This window comes from Alligator mississippiensis, chromosome 2 (genome assembly GCF_030867095.1).
Source record: "Alligator mississippiensis isolate rAllMis1 chromosome 2, rAllMis1, whole genome shotgun sequence".
NCBI classification, from domain to species: Eukaryota; Metazoa; Chordata; order Crocodylia; family Alligatoridae; genus Alligator; species Alligator mississippiensis.
In genome coordinates this window covers 71,398,841-71,413,469 of record NC_081825.1, presented here as the reverse complement: position 1 = coordinate 71,413,469, position 14,629 = coordinate 71,398,841, and the positions used below count along the sequence as shown (strand labels likewise).

The 14,629-nt window shown below is 41.8% G+C and overlaps 1 protein-coding gene across 5 annotated transcripts in view; it reads left to right on the top strand.

Moving 5' to 3' along the window:
- The window catches only part of STOX2 (storkhead box 2), a 249,839-nt gene that overhangs the window by 220,952 nt on the left and 14,258 nt on the right, over positions 1-14,629 (top strand). For all 5 annotated transcript variants that reach the window (XM_019481340.2, XM_006272973.4, XM_019481345.2 and 2 more), the window contains one exon: positions 902-1,054. In XM_019481340.2, coding sequence (XP_019336885.1) covers positions 902-1,054 — 153 coding nt within the window. The remainder of the gene's footprint in view (positions 1-901; positions 1,055-14,629) is intronic.

Here is a 14,629-nt window from a genome sequence, read left to right as displayed (position 1 = left end):
TGAAGTATAAGTACTAGGAAATCCATCTGAAAATGTTAACTGGTGCCTACTGGTTTGCTGATGACAAACTCATTTTGCAGATATGTCAGTTTTGATTAAGTGCACAACATTAACACACACTTGTTCATAACTTTTCCATGCTTTTGCAGAGGGGTAATTTGAAAATCAAGGTCTACAGGGTCTTATTTATATTATGCATATGTTACAAAATAGTTTCTCATAGTTTCTGAAGTTTCTAAAATCCAAGTAAGCCTTATTGCACATTAACTAATATGCAGTCAAAATTCACAATATTTTGAATTCAGTCTCTTCTGTCACAAGACTAATGAATGGGACTTTTAAATATTGAATTAAATCCTGATGATCACTCAGGTTAAGCAACCCTTTGAAAAGAAAGAGTTCATTTTCCAGTTTTTTCATGTGGGGGAGTGTGTATGTGCACATACTAATTGTGATACTTTTCAGGTATGAAACCAACTATTAGGGAAGCTCCTTCCCTTTCTGTATCAAAATATCATTTTTGCAGGTAGTTGAACACCACTTGCATCATTTGATATGTATGATGGTATCATTTGTATATGAACAGATTGTGCTTTAAGGACTTTTATATAATTACTGTTCCACATGTGCAGCAAGGGTTTCTGCACTTATAGTTATGCATGCCATTTTGTGAGTCCATGTATTGGATCCTTCCAGAAATGCATAGTGTCAGTATTCTATGAAAAAGTATTCTCCCTTCCATTTTGCTAATAAGTTGTTAAACACCTTCTTTAGAAGGTTTGGCATGAGTAGTACAAAAACTACATAGCATACACCTTCTCATGGATATATTTCTCCATTCTTGTTCAGTGAGCAGTGTTTATGTGACACATTTCATGGATTCTCATCTTTCTTTCTACAGGTGATGTATCACCTATCAGTATGTCTCCCATCAGTCAATCCCAGTTTATTCCACTTGGAGAAATCCTTTGCTTGGCCATCTCAGCAATGAACTCTGCACGAAAACAAGTCACACAAGAAGCACTAATGGAGCATCTAACAACTTGCTTCCCAGGTAACTACTGTGTCACTCAGTTGTATGAACCTACATTTTAAAAAAGCATGTCAAAATTTTTCTCCTAAAAGGGTGGTCTTAGTCTCTTTGCTTCACTGTTGTAAATGGGACCTTCAGTTCATCTTGATCTTCTAAGTTAGGGCTGTCCAGCTTTTGGAATGGCCAGGGGCTGAACCCACATGGGCTGCAGGTCCCCCAGACTGCACACTGTATAGCCTCTTCCTCTACCCCTGTGCAGATGCCCTGGGTGCCCCCAAACCATGAACATCTTGTGCCCTATGGGCTGTACTGCCCTGCCCCCAAGGGCAGGGTCAGGAAGTAAAAGCTGGAGGAGGGGTCGGCGGCCTGGAGGCCCTGGCAGCAGCTGGAACAGTGTGGAGAGTGGCACCTGGGTAGAAGCCTGCAGGTGCCAAATTAACTCTTTGCAGGCTGTGAAGTGGACAGTCTTGTTTTAAGACCGTGAAGCCTGCATCTGCAAGCTTTAGCATGAGTCCTCCTTACACAGGCAGTCATTTTCACTGACAGGGCTGCTCACATAGATAACTCTTACAGGGCCAATTCCTAATTGCTTGAAGAATTGTATTGAAGTTGTATAATGTTTGCTAAGCCATATAATATTACAGTGTATTTCTTTTTCTATATTTGATTGATTTCAGAATATGCTTGTCTGTGATATTTCTCATGAAATAACCTTAAAACCCTGTCACATCAAACTCTAAAGCACTTAAGAATGCTGTCTCAGTTTCTTGAGTATGCTGGCATGGAGTGCATAGGGTACATCACAGATCAGTGTAAACTTTTTCCATGTGATAGATTCCATCTTCAGCTGGCCTAGAAAGAATGTTGTTTTCTTTCACTTAGGCCACAAATAGTTGCCCCACTGCTCATGGCCAAAAAGCTCTTTGTCTCTTTTTAGAGCTGACACTTTCCTTTGACCACCCACGGGCAGCAATAGCTTTGGCTGTCTTGCCCTTAACTGCTGTACTAATATGTTTCAAATGCATTCTTCTGCAATCAAATTCATGAGGCTTTCACACTAGCTTTTACTGATGGTCATTATTCAGAATGCCAAATGGAAATGGATCTGATTGAAAGATAGCGCTTGTCAAAAAAGGAGAAGCCATGTTAAGAATAACATGTATGGCTTCATCGATTGCTTACCAACACCAACAGGGGTTGGTGAACGCTGTAAAATGCATTCTATGTAAGCATCTGTAAACAGCTTGAGTTGCAAGGAACAGGTCTGGTGGTCAGGAAAGCCACGTTCTAATCCCAGCTCTGCCATTCACTTCCTGCGCGACTTTGTCAGAATTGCTTAGCTCTTTTCTGCCTTTTGGTTTACACACTACTCACCTCCCAGTAGAATTATAAAAATGACTTAGAATTTTGTTTTTAAAGGGTGCGTCTACCCGAGGTGCCAGAAGCACAGTAGACTAATTCTACTGTGCACTAATGCGTCACAGCAAAAGTTGTGCTAATGCACAGTAGAATCAGTCTACTGTACGTTAATGTCACATAAAAAATATGCACTAACGTTATTACGCAGTAGCACTGATTGTGGCGCATTAAATTTAGTATCTGTAATAGCAGGTACTAAATGCACCATAATTACGACGCATTAATGCATGTGTAGACGTGCCCAAAAAGCGCTATACAACTGCTGTTGCCTGGTGAGACCTCTCCTGGCTAGGAAACTGTATCTGCTCTTAGACTATGGAAAACAAGTTACAGGAGGTTGTGGAGCTCAATATGAGTAAGACTTCTCTGCAACTGTTGGTAGGTTTTTGGATCAGGAGCTGATTGAGTTCACCATTCAAATAATTATGTTGTTTGGTTTTCATCCCTCCCATATATTCAGAGAAGGTATTGTGTGTCTGGTTGTTTCTCAGCTGGTGCAGGTTTTGTATGAGGTTTTTCCAGTGTTCTCTATGTACTGTAAAGTTAATGATCCATGAAGGAGGGGACAGGAGATAAAAGGTAGAAAGTTTACAGTTTGTATAATTTAGTAAAAACCTTATTGCCTACTTGAAACTCTAGATTATTAGAGACATCCCTTAAGTTTCTTATGAACATGGTTATAAATTGAGCTTGTTTTGTGCTGTTCCTATTATATAGAAATAGACATAAAAATAATTCAATAAGCTGGAATATTCTGTAGTCACAGTGCATAGTGCCTTGCCATCTCCTTTTGTCCTCCAGCTGTGAACGTGTATATTGCTCACTTCTGAGGTTAAGAAAAAGAATGTCTTGTGTTTCCTACCTCACCTCCCAAAAATTAAAATAATCCTTCTGCCCTTTGTTGTCCTAAAAGTACTCCTTGCAGTTTTTCCCTCTGTCATGGTTCTACTCCTTTTTTGCCACCCTCCCCCCCCCCCCCCCCCCGGGACTTCCTTTCCCCTTCAGCCATAAAAAAATAAAAAATCTTGACTATCACTGCATTGGATTATCACTGTCAAACAATTTCTGCAGATCTTGCCTGATAGGAACACTTGCATGTCTAGTTCACTTGTGCTTTAAGGAACAGATGCTTCACTGGGTTTCACGTTGTGGGTAAATTTCCTAAGACTACAGATGTCATTCTCAAATTGACTAAGAATAATAAATCTCTTTCCTCAGTGCAGGCTCTTACACTGATAGACTAGCCCTTTAGTTTGCTGAGCCATTGTACAGGCATAAATCTGGGCCACAGCTATATCTGAAATGAGGTATGCTAATTATTTATAACATCACATAGCAACGACTCCACATCTTCAACTAGAGTTTCATGAGCCAATCAGAGTGTTACTTTTATCCCTTATTAAGCCTTGGTGTCAGCTTGGGAGAAAATCATTTTAGAAGATTTAACACCATTTAACACGTACTATTTAAAATATATTTTTCATAAACTTGCATATTGATATTGAAAAATGTTTGTAATAATGCATTTATTATTTTTGTGAGCTCTTAGTCTTTTTAAAGAGAGAATTCACCAATATACATATTGTAGTATTCCAACTTAGAAAGGTTACGAAATCCTGCATTATATTTATTGACCAGATTTTAAATCGTATATTAAATGTAAATCTATGCAATCCAGGATAACAGATAAGAATTTAACCTCTATTCCTATCTTGACATTCACCCTCTAGTCAGTAGCTTTGAACCTTGCCTTAACATAACTTATAGATATAGCTTGTGCCATTTTAAATAGCTTTTACAGATTGTTAATGTAGTTAACCTAATATGCTTAGTATATTGAAAATTTCTGTAATAGAAAACATGTGCCTGTTGTTAATATTCATTTGTAAAATGAAGAAATGGTATTCTAAAATATTAAACTAAGATGAAATCCAGTTCAAAAAATGAAAGATTGTTGTATGGTGATTCTTGCATTTAATGTCAAATGTATACATCTCAATTAAAGGATCTGTCTTACATTAAAGTAGTTCAACTTAGGTCATTGTACTCTGAGAGCAACAAACAAGACATAATCTTCTGTCTGGAAGCTCAGTGGAGGGCACGGTAGACTCTCTTGAGATGCAGAAAATGTACATGTCTGACTCAGTGTCCAGACAGTTTCTGCCATTAAATTATTAAAGCACTACATAATCTTAAATAGCACCACTTGCTGTCATGCACTATTTTAAATGATAAATGTTCTGAACTGTTGTTCGGTTCAGTGTACTGGAAAAGTGGGGTAAGTGGGAAATGAGACTGGCCCACTTCAAGGATGGTTCCTGGAGGTGATGGGAGGATTTACATATGAATGTAACCTAACCATGGATGCATTAGCTGCATCTTTTAAGGGGAAGACAGAGCCATTGAACAGCCGAGATATCTGGTTTCTATTTTTAAATCTGCCAGTGATTTGCTGTGATCTCTGGCAAGACCTAATGTCTTTCCCCAGTTCTGTAAAACAGGATCACCAAGCTCTTTGATATCTGTGACATGGCATTTACCTGTGTACCTATTCAAGGAAGCAGTGAATCAAATTGTTGAAATCTTGGGGCAAACCTGTAGATCTGTATTTTTTTGCATCATCAACCTACAGTCACCTCTCAACATTATGAAAATTCCTGCACTGTGGTTGGCTGACAGCTGTTATTATTTAGTCAAAGTAGAGAGACTTTCATAATCACTGTACTGTTATTTTCCAGTAATTATACAGTGAATATGTAAATCATTGTACTTGGACTACTGTACTCGGAATAACCAAGTGGTTTGATGCAACAAGAAGCCCCTTGGCCCCTCATTTGAAAAAGGCAGAGTGAATAAGGCTGTTTAGTGGTTAATGGGGATTTCATTTTTTAAAGAATGTTTTAGAAAGCCTTGACTCATTTTTCTCTTTAAGGCCCAGTCCTGTTCCCAGAGAAATCAATGGGAGTGTTGCCAAAGGTTTCCTTGGGAACAGGACCAGTCTATCTCAACTCTGCTTCACAGGTTTTTGTCACTGCATTTATCTTTTTCACCCTGGAAGGTGCCCAGATACTGCTGCGATGAGCACAGTGTGATGACCTAAATAAATGGATCCCATTTCCACCTCCTAGCTTTTTCCATACTAGAGTTTCTTGTGCTAACCCCTATGAAACAAGCCTTTTTCTTTTCTTTCTGGTTTTAATTTTTTTATTTACCCGAGTCTCACTTTGACCTTCCACTGGTGTGTGTGAAAATCACTAATGCAGGCAGAGGGCTGTCCTTATCCACACAACTTCTGTCATATATTTTGTGCTGACATTGACTGGGAGTCTTCCAGTATGTTAAAAACTCTCTGCTCATTTCAAGTTTGAAATGAAATACAAACAATAATGTATTACAGCTGTTATGGAGGGATGAACATAGTTGATCTGGAGAGAAGAAAATGAAGCAGCTAAAGGAAACAGATTGAGAGAGAAGAGGAAATAATAGGTATGGAAAGAAAGGGCCAGAAATGTATTAATTTTAAAAGAAGCAAAGAAATTTACCTTTTAGCAGTTTTGCAGCTAGTTACTCTGCATTTTTCTCTGATTACATTTACTATCTGAATATTAAATTAAACTATTTGGAAGTAAGAATAGTAAGTTGATGTTTAGTTCTTCCTGGTCTGAACAAACCCCTTCGCCTTACGCTATATATTAATTCAGCCCAGGATATGAGCAGGACTACGTCTCCTGCTATCATATAACCACTTAAGCTGTCCAATTTGCAGAAATATTTAAAATAGCAGTGATGGGAACCAGCGTCATATTAGTGCTCTCTTCTGCCATGCACAAGCCAAATTCAATTCTGGATCTGTTTCTCATTTCATGGACTTATAAGTACTAATGTGCCTCAGAGGCAATCATAATGAAACCTTCAGCTAATTTTGGCATATGGTGTTGGGCTCCAAGAAATCCCATCCACCATTGCTGCAATTGTATGCATACCCTAGGGGTTGTGTATTAGATGAATGTGATGGAGAGAGATTTCCCACCTCCACTAGATGTGCACGTAAAATAATTTTAAGTAAGAGAGGGGAGAGAGAAGGTTGGAAAATCATTTACTGCTCATTATTTATTTTTAAGATTGTTACATAGTGTATTCTGTAGTCGTAGGAGTGAGTCAGCCAATCTCACTGCATTGCAATCTGTATTTAAATATCCTTTGCACAACACTTTTAGTCATTATGGTCATACACCACTTATTGGGCGTATAATACAGATGGTTGTTTTTAAAATGCATTTAGAGTACATATTGTATGACAGACCATAAGAATCCACTTCAGTCTCCTTTAATAACTCTTTCATAAAGCTCCTGAGGTGAGGGATGGGGGAGTCTCTTCTTTTTGTTTGTTTCTTTTTTTTTAATATTTAAGAAAGGTAAAATAAAGAACGAGGACAAAGGTACTCTAGGACAATAGAATTCAGGGTAAAGAGTTGGGAGGGACTGCCCTTTACTATCAGCTCTGGTAATGAGCTATACCTCTGGAAGCAGAAGGGGAACATGGCCTCTGCCTTACCCTGCCACTTCAGTGGGAACAGAATTGGACCCTGCATAGAGAAGCGAAGAGAGCAGAGAGAGTCTGGCTCTCTGCCACTGGCAACAAGGGTAAACATAAGGAATTCAAACACATTCCTTCTATTAGGGGCAGGATTCTTAGTTCTCCTTTCTGCCCACTCCTATGTTGCTATTGCATGTGCACTTGTGTCCATATCATTCCTATCAATCCCAAGACATTTCCATTATAACCCAGTAATAAAACCTTTCAATCCGTGTAGCATCTGAAACCGGGTACAGGAGAATTTACAATATAGCCAACACCATGGTACCAAGGAATGGGTTTATTTAAACCTGGGATGTCAAACATACAGCCAACAGGCTGCATGTGGCTTACAGAGACCTACCTGCATCTGGCCCTCAGATCTCCTGGAGGGGTTGGGAATTTGGCAGCAAGAACAAGTGCCACTGTTTGTGGTCAAGAGACCATGAGGGTTAATAAACCCATCATTCATCCCACTGCCAAATTCATGGATGCAGAGCTTCACTGGAGACTTGTTTTGGTGGTGGCAGGGTGAGCAACAGTGGCATTAACCCCCGCGATTCCCTTAGCTGACTCGAGGCTTGGGCAGCTGAGGCGTGTTATCATTATCACCACTGCCACTCACCCTGCTGCTGGAAACAGGTAGGTTTTGATCCACAAGTAGACCTAGGTTTGGCCTCGGTGGGGGAGCCAACTGAGGTTGACAGCCCTACTTGAAGGACTTTGTTTAAGTTCTGTATTCCTTGGCTGTTATTGTCAAACCTCCAGCAAGGCTGAGGTTGGCATGGAAAAATATGTGTACAGCTACAGTTGCCAAAAATACAGAAACATTAGTCTATGTTCGAATCTGTTTTAATAAAAGTTAGGCCAGGGGTGGCTTACCGTTTTCATTGTCATGTTCTCCATAACCAGAACAGAGAAAAACCCTTTACTTTGTCCTCTTTTGGCAAGATGCACTTTAGAAGCTCCTATTAAGAGTGTGTATTATGCAAGAGAGCTTTTACTATGCGAAAAAGGGGTATAATCACTTCCCTAAGAAACTTTAAAGTTACATTTTGCTAAAATGTTGACTGAAAAGACCACGGGAAATTCTGTGCAAAAGAGTTTATGGTGTGCATGAACCAGTGTTTTTGTTGCTTTCTTGTTTATTTAGCAGATTTACGCAAAAGAAGTACATCTTTCTAAAAATAAGAGGGGGAGAGCAATGGAGATCTTCAGGGGCTGAATGACAGCTGGCTGTTCCATTCTGCTCAGTGTCCCTCATTTGGAAGGGATGACTCATCCCAGCTGATCCTGTGCTACAAGATAAACTAATGTATGCACAGCTAAACTAATGAGAAAAATAGATGCCTGTGTTTTCTTACTCATCTTGCTCCATTCTGATCTCTACCTCCCAGAGGACAAGATGCATATCTTTGGTCAGTACAGTGGCTCTTGAGTGAAGGAGATAAAGATACTGTCCAAACTGTAGCAGTAGGCATAAAGCTGTCAAGTAGAATGGATTAGGAATTTCTAATGGATTATCCCATCTGGGGGAGCAGAAGGCTGTGCAGAGCAGGGGGGAGATGGAGCTTTTAGGAAGTCAAAGCTTTATGCCACTAAGCCATACAATAGTCAGGCACCAAAAGGAAGCTAGGACCCTGAAATTCTCTCCTGGCTAATGCAAGTAGTTAACACTAACTAGGCCTGTAGGAATATCCTGTGGTAGAAGTGGAGACTTGTTTGCCTCTTTATCCTCCTCACTGAGGTTGTTGGTGGCAAACCTCCTGGGAATTGTGGAGTGGGACAAGCTGAAGTCAATTCCAGATCAGGATGCAGGAGAGGTCTCCCAGTCCAGCTCCAGTTTTAAGCACATTGGCTTTCTTTGAGGTCCGTGGCATAGGAATACAGGTGCCAAGGTCTTATCCAGTTCATCACAAGGAAGGGAATATATTCTGATCTGGAATTCACTTCAGTTTCCCTTTCTTCATGTTTCTCGGGCAGTTTGTCGCTAACAACCTTAGGTTTCTTTAGTGGGGTTACCAGTAAAATTAAATGTATTTATTAAAATTTAATACATAAAGCTTATCGGGACTAGAGGTGGGAATTGTTTACCTGTATTTGGGATTATGGATCCCAAATGAGGAGCCCTAGGGGCAAATTAGTACAAAATCCTATGTTAACAAAAAGCTTTCTAGGCGGTATTCTAGGCTAGTAGGCACAACCTTTTTGAAAGTCGTGCCACAAGTTAGCCCTGCATCTTCCTTAAATGCCACTCCAGTCCCTTTCCTCTGCCTGGTCTGCTGCTCTGTTTTTTATGCCCTGCCCTGCCCTGCGTTCTCTGTCCAGTCTCTGCCCAGCAGTCTGTTTTGCTTTCTGCTCCCTGCCTTATCTGCTGTTGTGCTGCCTATCCCCTCACTAATCTGCTGTACCCCATACAGAGGCTGCCCGTGCTACTTGTGGTACACATGCCACAGGTTGGCCACCCCTGTCCTAGGCTTTGTCCCTTGTTATCTTATTCAGTAGTGTAGGGTTCCTTCTGTAAATCCACCTGAGGAGGAAGCTGTCAGTCTAACTTGCATGATCAGAAATTTTACTTGAAACTTTGCTCCCATCCTGCTATTACCAAAGGTATATCAGCACAGAGTTGGCTGGCTTGCAGCAAGGAACTGCTCTTGAGTAGATTCTCTAATGCTTTAAGCAGAAGCAGGCAACAGAAATTTTTGTGTCAATATGAAATATACAAGTTTCCCTTGCTTTATGTGGGTTCTGTATGTGCGAATTTGCTCTTAAGCAATGACCCTTTTTATACAAAAATTCGTTATATGCAAGGTAAATTCACTCGTATGTGATCAATGTGGTGGAAGCCCGCAGTCAGCTGCTTTGTGCACTGCATTGTGGGAGTGACGCACACCAAAATATAGTCTCCTGTGTGGATCTGTGCTCCTCGCTCATTGTCTGCAACATGTTTCTGTAGTTGCCATCCCCATTATGATAATGCCCTGTGCTTGTGTGTACTGTCTGCTGTTGGTGAGTACCAAAATTGTCTTGTAAAAGTGGTAGAAATGGTTCTGGGGGTCAGTACAGTTGAGGTCTTGGAACATATCCCTATTTGTTACATTGCAAAGTGGCTTCCCTTTATGCAAATTTGAGTTATATGCTGTTTTCCAGGAATTAATATACAACATAAAGTGAGGGAAATCTGTAAGTGTTTTTTCCCTGCCGCCTTTTTTAATTATATAATCTTCTATACTTAGTTAACAGCCACTGTTGGTATGGTCTATAAGGTCTGCTGCATTTATTTTGCAATTGAAAAAGTATTGGTGAAGTACAGTGCCATTTCTTTTGGAACTTCCCTCAAAATTCAAGCTTTATAAATTTACAGATTAGATTATGGAGCCAGTGTTTGAAGTCTGCTTATTTTTGCCATGACAGCATGCTAGCAATTGACAATGAATGGTTCACTGAGCTGCCCCTGTGCTTTTTATCCTGCTGTTTGCAAACACCAAGCAGCAAAGTTGAACCAGCAAGCTCCAAGCTCTGAAACCTGGGTGTGGAATTGGCCTTACACATACAGTCTGCCAGTGAAGACATGCATTTAGCATGCAATTAGACCTGGAAGAAAATTTTCAGCCAAAATATTTTTTGGCAAAAAACTGTAGATTTGGCAACATTGAAATGTTTTGCAAAACTTGAATAATTTTTGGTGGCGTGTTTGTTTAAACTAACTCCAACATTCAAACAAAATGGTAACATTTCATAAATGATTTTTAAGCAAAGCATTTTCATTTTTTATTCAAAACCATGTATTTAGAAGCTGTGTATTTAGATGTTTCCTTTAATTTTATTTTAAGAAATAATAAACTGCCAAGAGCTCAAATGTAAACAAAATATTTGTGTCTGGATTGAACTAAATGTGTCACTTGAGCCAAAATAGGGGTTTTTTCCATCTTTTTTATTCACAAGAAAGTTTCATTTTCACTTGGACTCAAACCAAGATTTGTTGATCCTCTAATTTTTTTGTTTGCTTGTTTGTTTGTTTTTACACTTGACAGCAAATATAACATCTGTTATTTCTCCAGGTCTAGTGGCAAACCAAACTATTCCTCTGTACTGAATATCAACATGTACTTTTTGGTATTGAATAAAGTATTGTGGACTTGATTCTGCATCACAGAAATCCAGAGGTTTTTTAGTGACATCAGTAGATCTGGGATCAGGTTCAGTATGACTACTGTGGATATTATAATAAAGGAGGCAGTTACTTATAATCAAAAAGGAGGTATGCATTCATCACACTCCATATAAAAAGCCAGGAAATGCTTCTGGGTAGTTTTTGTTTTTTTTAAACTATATAAATAACATCCACCACAATTGATGCAGTTATTTGGCTAAAACAGTAAAATATAATACAAATACTCTTTTTTCAGGGTGGCTAAAGGAGCCCTGGTAAGTTTGGGGTATTTGATGGAAAGGTTGTGCTTGTTGAGATGCTTTAAATGAGGTTTTCTTGGATTGTTTTTATTGTGTTTTATTTGAAAAATGTTTTAGGCCTCTGGAAAAAGAGGTGAACACCTTTTTAAAAAAAAAAATACATTGCTGTAAATCATAAGCATTACACTCATAACTTGGGGTATAAATAGATTTTTTAGGATAATAGCAAAATCTATTGTTTTCCTTTGAATATCTATTGTTTTCCTTTGAAGAGTGGTCATTCCTTAAGGAGATGATCCTCTAAGCCCAAAGGGTGGCAATCCCAACACGGATCAAAGGGGGCAAGAGGGCTCAAAAGCCCCCATGGCTCACCAAAAGCATCCAGGAATGTCTCAAAGCTAAAAAGGAGGTGTACACCCAATGGAAAGGAGGGGCCATCACCAGGGAGGACTATACCTAAGTTGCTTGGGATTGTAGGCGGGCAGTCAGGAAGGCCAAGGTGGAGATGGAACTGGGACTAGCAACCCGGATCAAAGATAACAAGAAATACTTTTTTAAATACATAGGGGGTAAAAAGAAGGTTTCGTGTAACATGGGACCTTTGCAGATCACGCTAAGAAATCTGGTGGTCTCCCCAGACAACGAAGATAACCTATTTAACAATTTCTTTGCCTCCATTTTTCTGAGCAGGAATCAGGTCATCTCGCCCACCGGGATCCCCAATGGTCCCAGGGGAGGCACAGCCAGGCCCAAGGTCAGAGAGGACCTAGTCAGGGAACTTCTGGTGGGACTGGATGCCTTCAAATCAGCAGGTCCAGATGATCTCCACCCCAGAGTGCTGAGGGAACTAGCAGAGGTCATTGTGGGACCCCTGGCACAACTTTACGAGCACTTATGGTGCTCTGGCGAGGTGCCAGAGGACTGGAAAAGGGCCAGTGTGGTCTCCATTTTCAGAAAAGGGAGGAAGGAGGACCCAGGAAATTATAGCCATTAGTTTTCCCTCGGTCCTGGGGAAGCTCTTTGAGAAAATTATTCAGGAGCACATCTGCGAGGGGCAAGCAGGGGAGATTATGCTTAGGGGCAACCAACATGGGTTCATTAGAGGCAGGTCCTGTCAGACCAACCTGGTGGCCTTCTATGGCCAGGTCACAAAATCCGTGGATGCAGGTGTCGCAGTGGATGTAGTCTTTCTGGACTTTAGGAAGGCCTTCGACACTGTCTCTCACCCCATTCTCGTTAAAAAAATTAGGAGATTGTGGTGTCGATGCCTACAGTCAGATGGGTCACCAACTGGCTGGAGGGCCGCACCCAGAGAGTGGTGGTGGATGGGTCATTTTCGACCTGGAGGGACGTGGGCAGTGGGGGTCCCCCAGGGCTCGGTCCTTGGGCCCTCACTGTTCAACAACTTCATCAGCGACTTGGACGAGGGGATAAAAAGCGCTTTGTTCAAATTCGCAGATGGCACTAAGATGTGGGGAGAAGTGAGCACACTAGAAGGGAGGGACAGGCTGTAATTCATAGATTCATAGATGCTAGGGTCGGAAGGGACCTCAGTACATCATCGAGTCTGACCCCCTGCATAGGCAGGAAAGAGTGCTGGGTTCAGATGACCCCAGCTAGATGCTTATCTAACCTCCTCTTGAAGACCCCCAGGGTAGGGGAGAGCAACACCTCCCTTGGGAGCCCATTCCAGACCTTGGCCACTCTAACTGTGAAGAAGTTCTTCCTAATGTCCAGTCTAAATCTGCTTTCTGCTAGCTTGCGGCCATTATTTCTTGTGACCCCCGGGGGCGCCTTGGTGAATAAAACCTCACCAATTCCCTTCTGTGCCCCCGTGATGAACTTATAGGCAGCCACAAGGTCGCCTCTCAACCTTCTCTTGCAGAGGCTGAAGAGGTCCAGGTGCCCCAGTCTCTCCTCGTAGGGCTTGGCCTGCAAGCCCTTAACCATACGAGTGGCCCTTCTCTGGACCCTCTCCAGGTTATCCACATCCCTCTTCAAGTGTGGCGCCCAAAACTGCACGCGGTACTCCAACTGCGGTCTGACAAGCGCCCAATAGAGGGGAAGTATCACCTCCTTGGTTCTGTTTGTCATGCATCTGCTGATGCACGATAAAGTGCCATTTAGCTTTTCTGATGGCTTCATCACACTGCCGACTCATGTTCATCTTGGAGTCCACTAGGACTCCAGGATCCCTTTCCACTTCCATTCCACCAAGCAGGTCATTCCCTAGGCAGCAGGTATGCTGTACATTTTTCCGCCCTAGGTGCAACACTTTGCATTTTTCCTTGTTGAATTGCATTCTGTTGTTTTCTGCCCATATGTCCAACCTGTCCAGGTCTGCTTGTAGTTGTTCCCTGCCCCCCAGCGTGTCCACTTCTCCCCACAGTTTTGTGTCATCCGCAGACTTGGACAGAGTACACTTCACTCCCTTATCCAAGTCGCTGATGAAGATATTGAAGAGTATCGGTCCAAGGACCGAACCCTGCGGGACCCCACTGCCCACACCCTTCCAGGTCGAGACCGACCCATCCACTATGACTCCCTGGGTGTGACCCTCTAGCCAATTCGCCACCCACTGGACTGTGTAGTCAAACAAGTCACAGCCTCTTAACTTGTTTACCAGTGTGGTGTGGGATACCGTATCGAAGGCCTTCCTGAAGTCTAAGTATACGACATCAACCCCTACTCCTGCGTCCAGGCGTTTTGTAACCTGGTCATAAAAAGAGACTAGATTAGTCAGGCATGATCTACCTGCTACGAACCCGTGCTGGTTTCCCCTCAGCATAATTTTTCCTGCCGGGCTCTCGCAAATGTGTGCCTTGATAATTTTTTCGAAGACTTTGTCTAGGATGGAGGTGAGATTGACTGGCCTATAGTTGCCCGGGTCCTCCTTCCTCCCCTTCTTGAAAATGGGGACCACATTGGCCCTTTTCCAGTCCTCCGGGACCCGGCCTGTGCGCCACGAGCGTTCAAATATTACCGCCAGTGGCTCTGCAATGACGTCAGCCAGTGCCTTCAGTACCCTTGGATGGAGCTCATCCGGGCCTGCCGACTTAAAGGCATCCAGTTCCTTCAAGTGACTCTGCACCATCTCAGAGTCTACACATGGCAGTCTGGTGCCTTGCTGCTGCCTCTCTACAATCCCAGTGAGAGCCTTGTCCTGCCCCTCACTTAGGAACACTGAG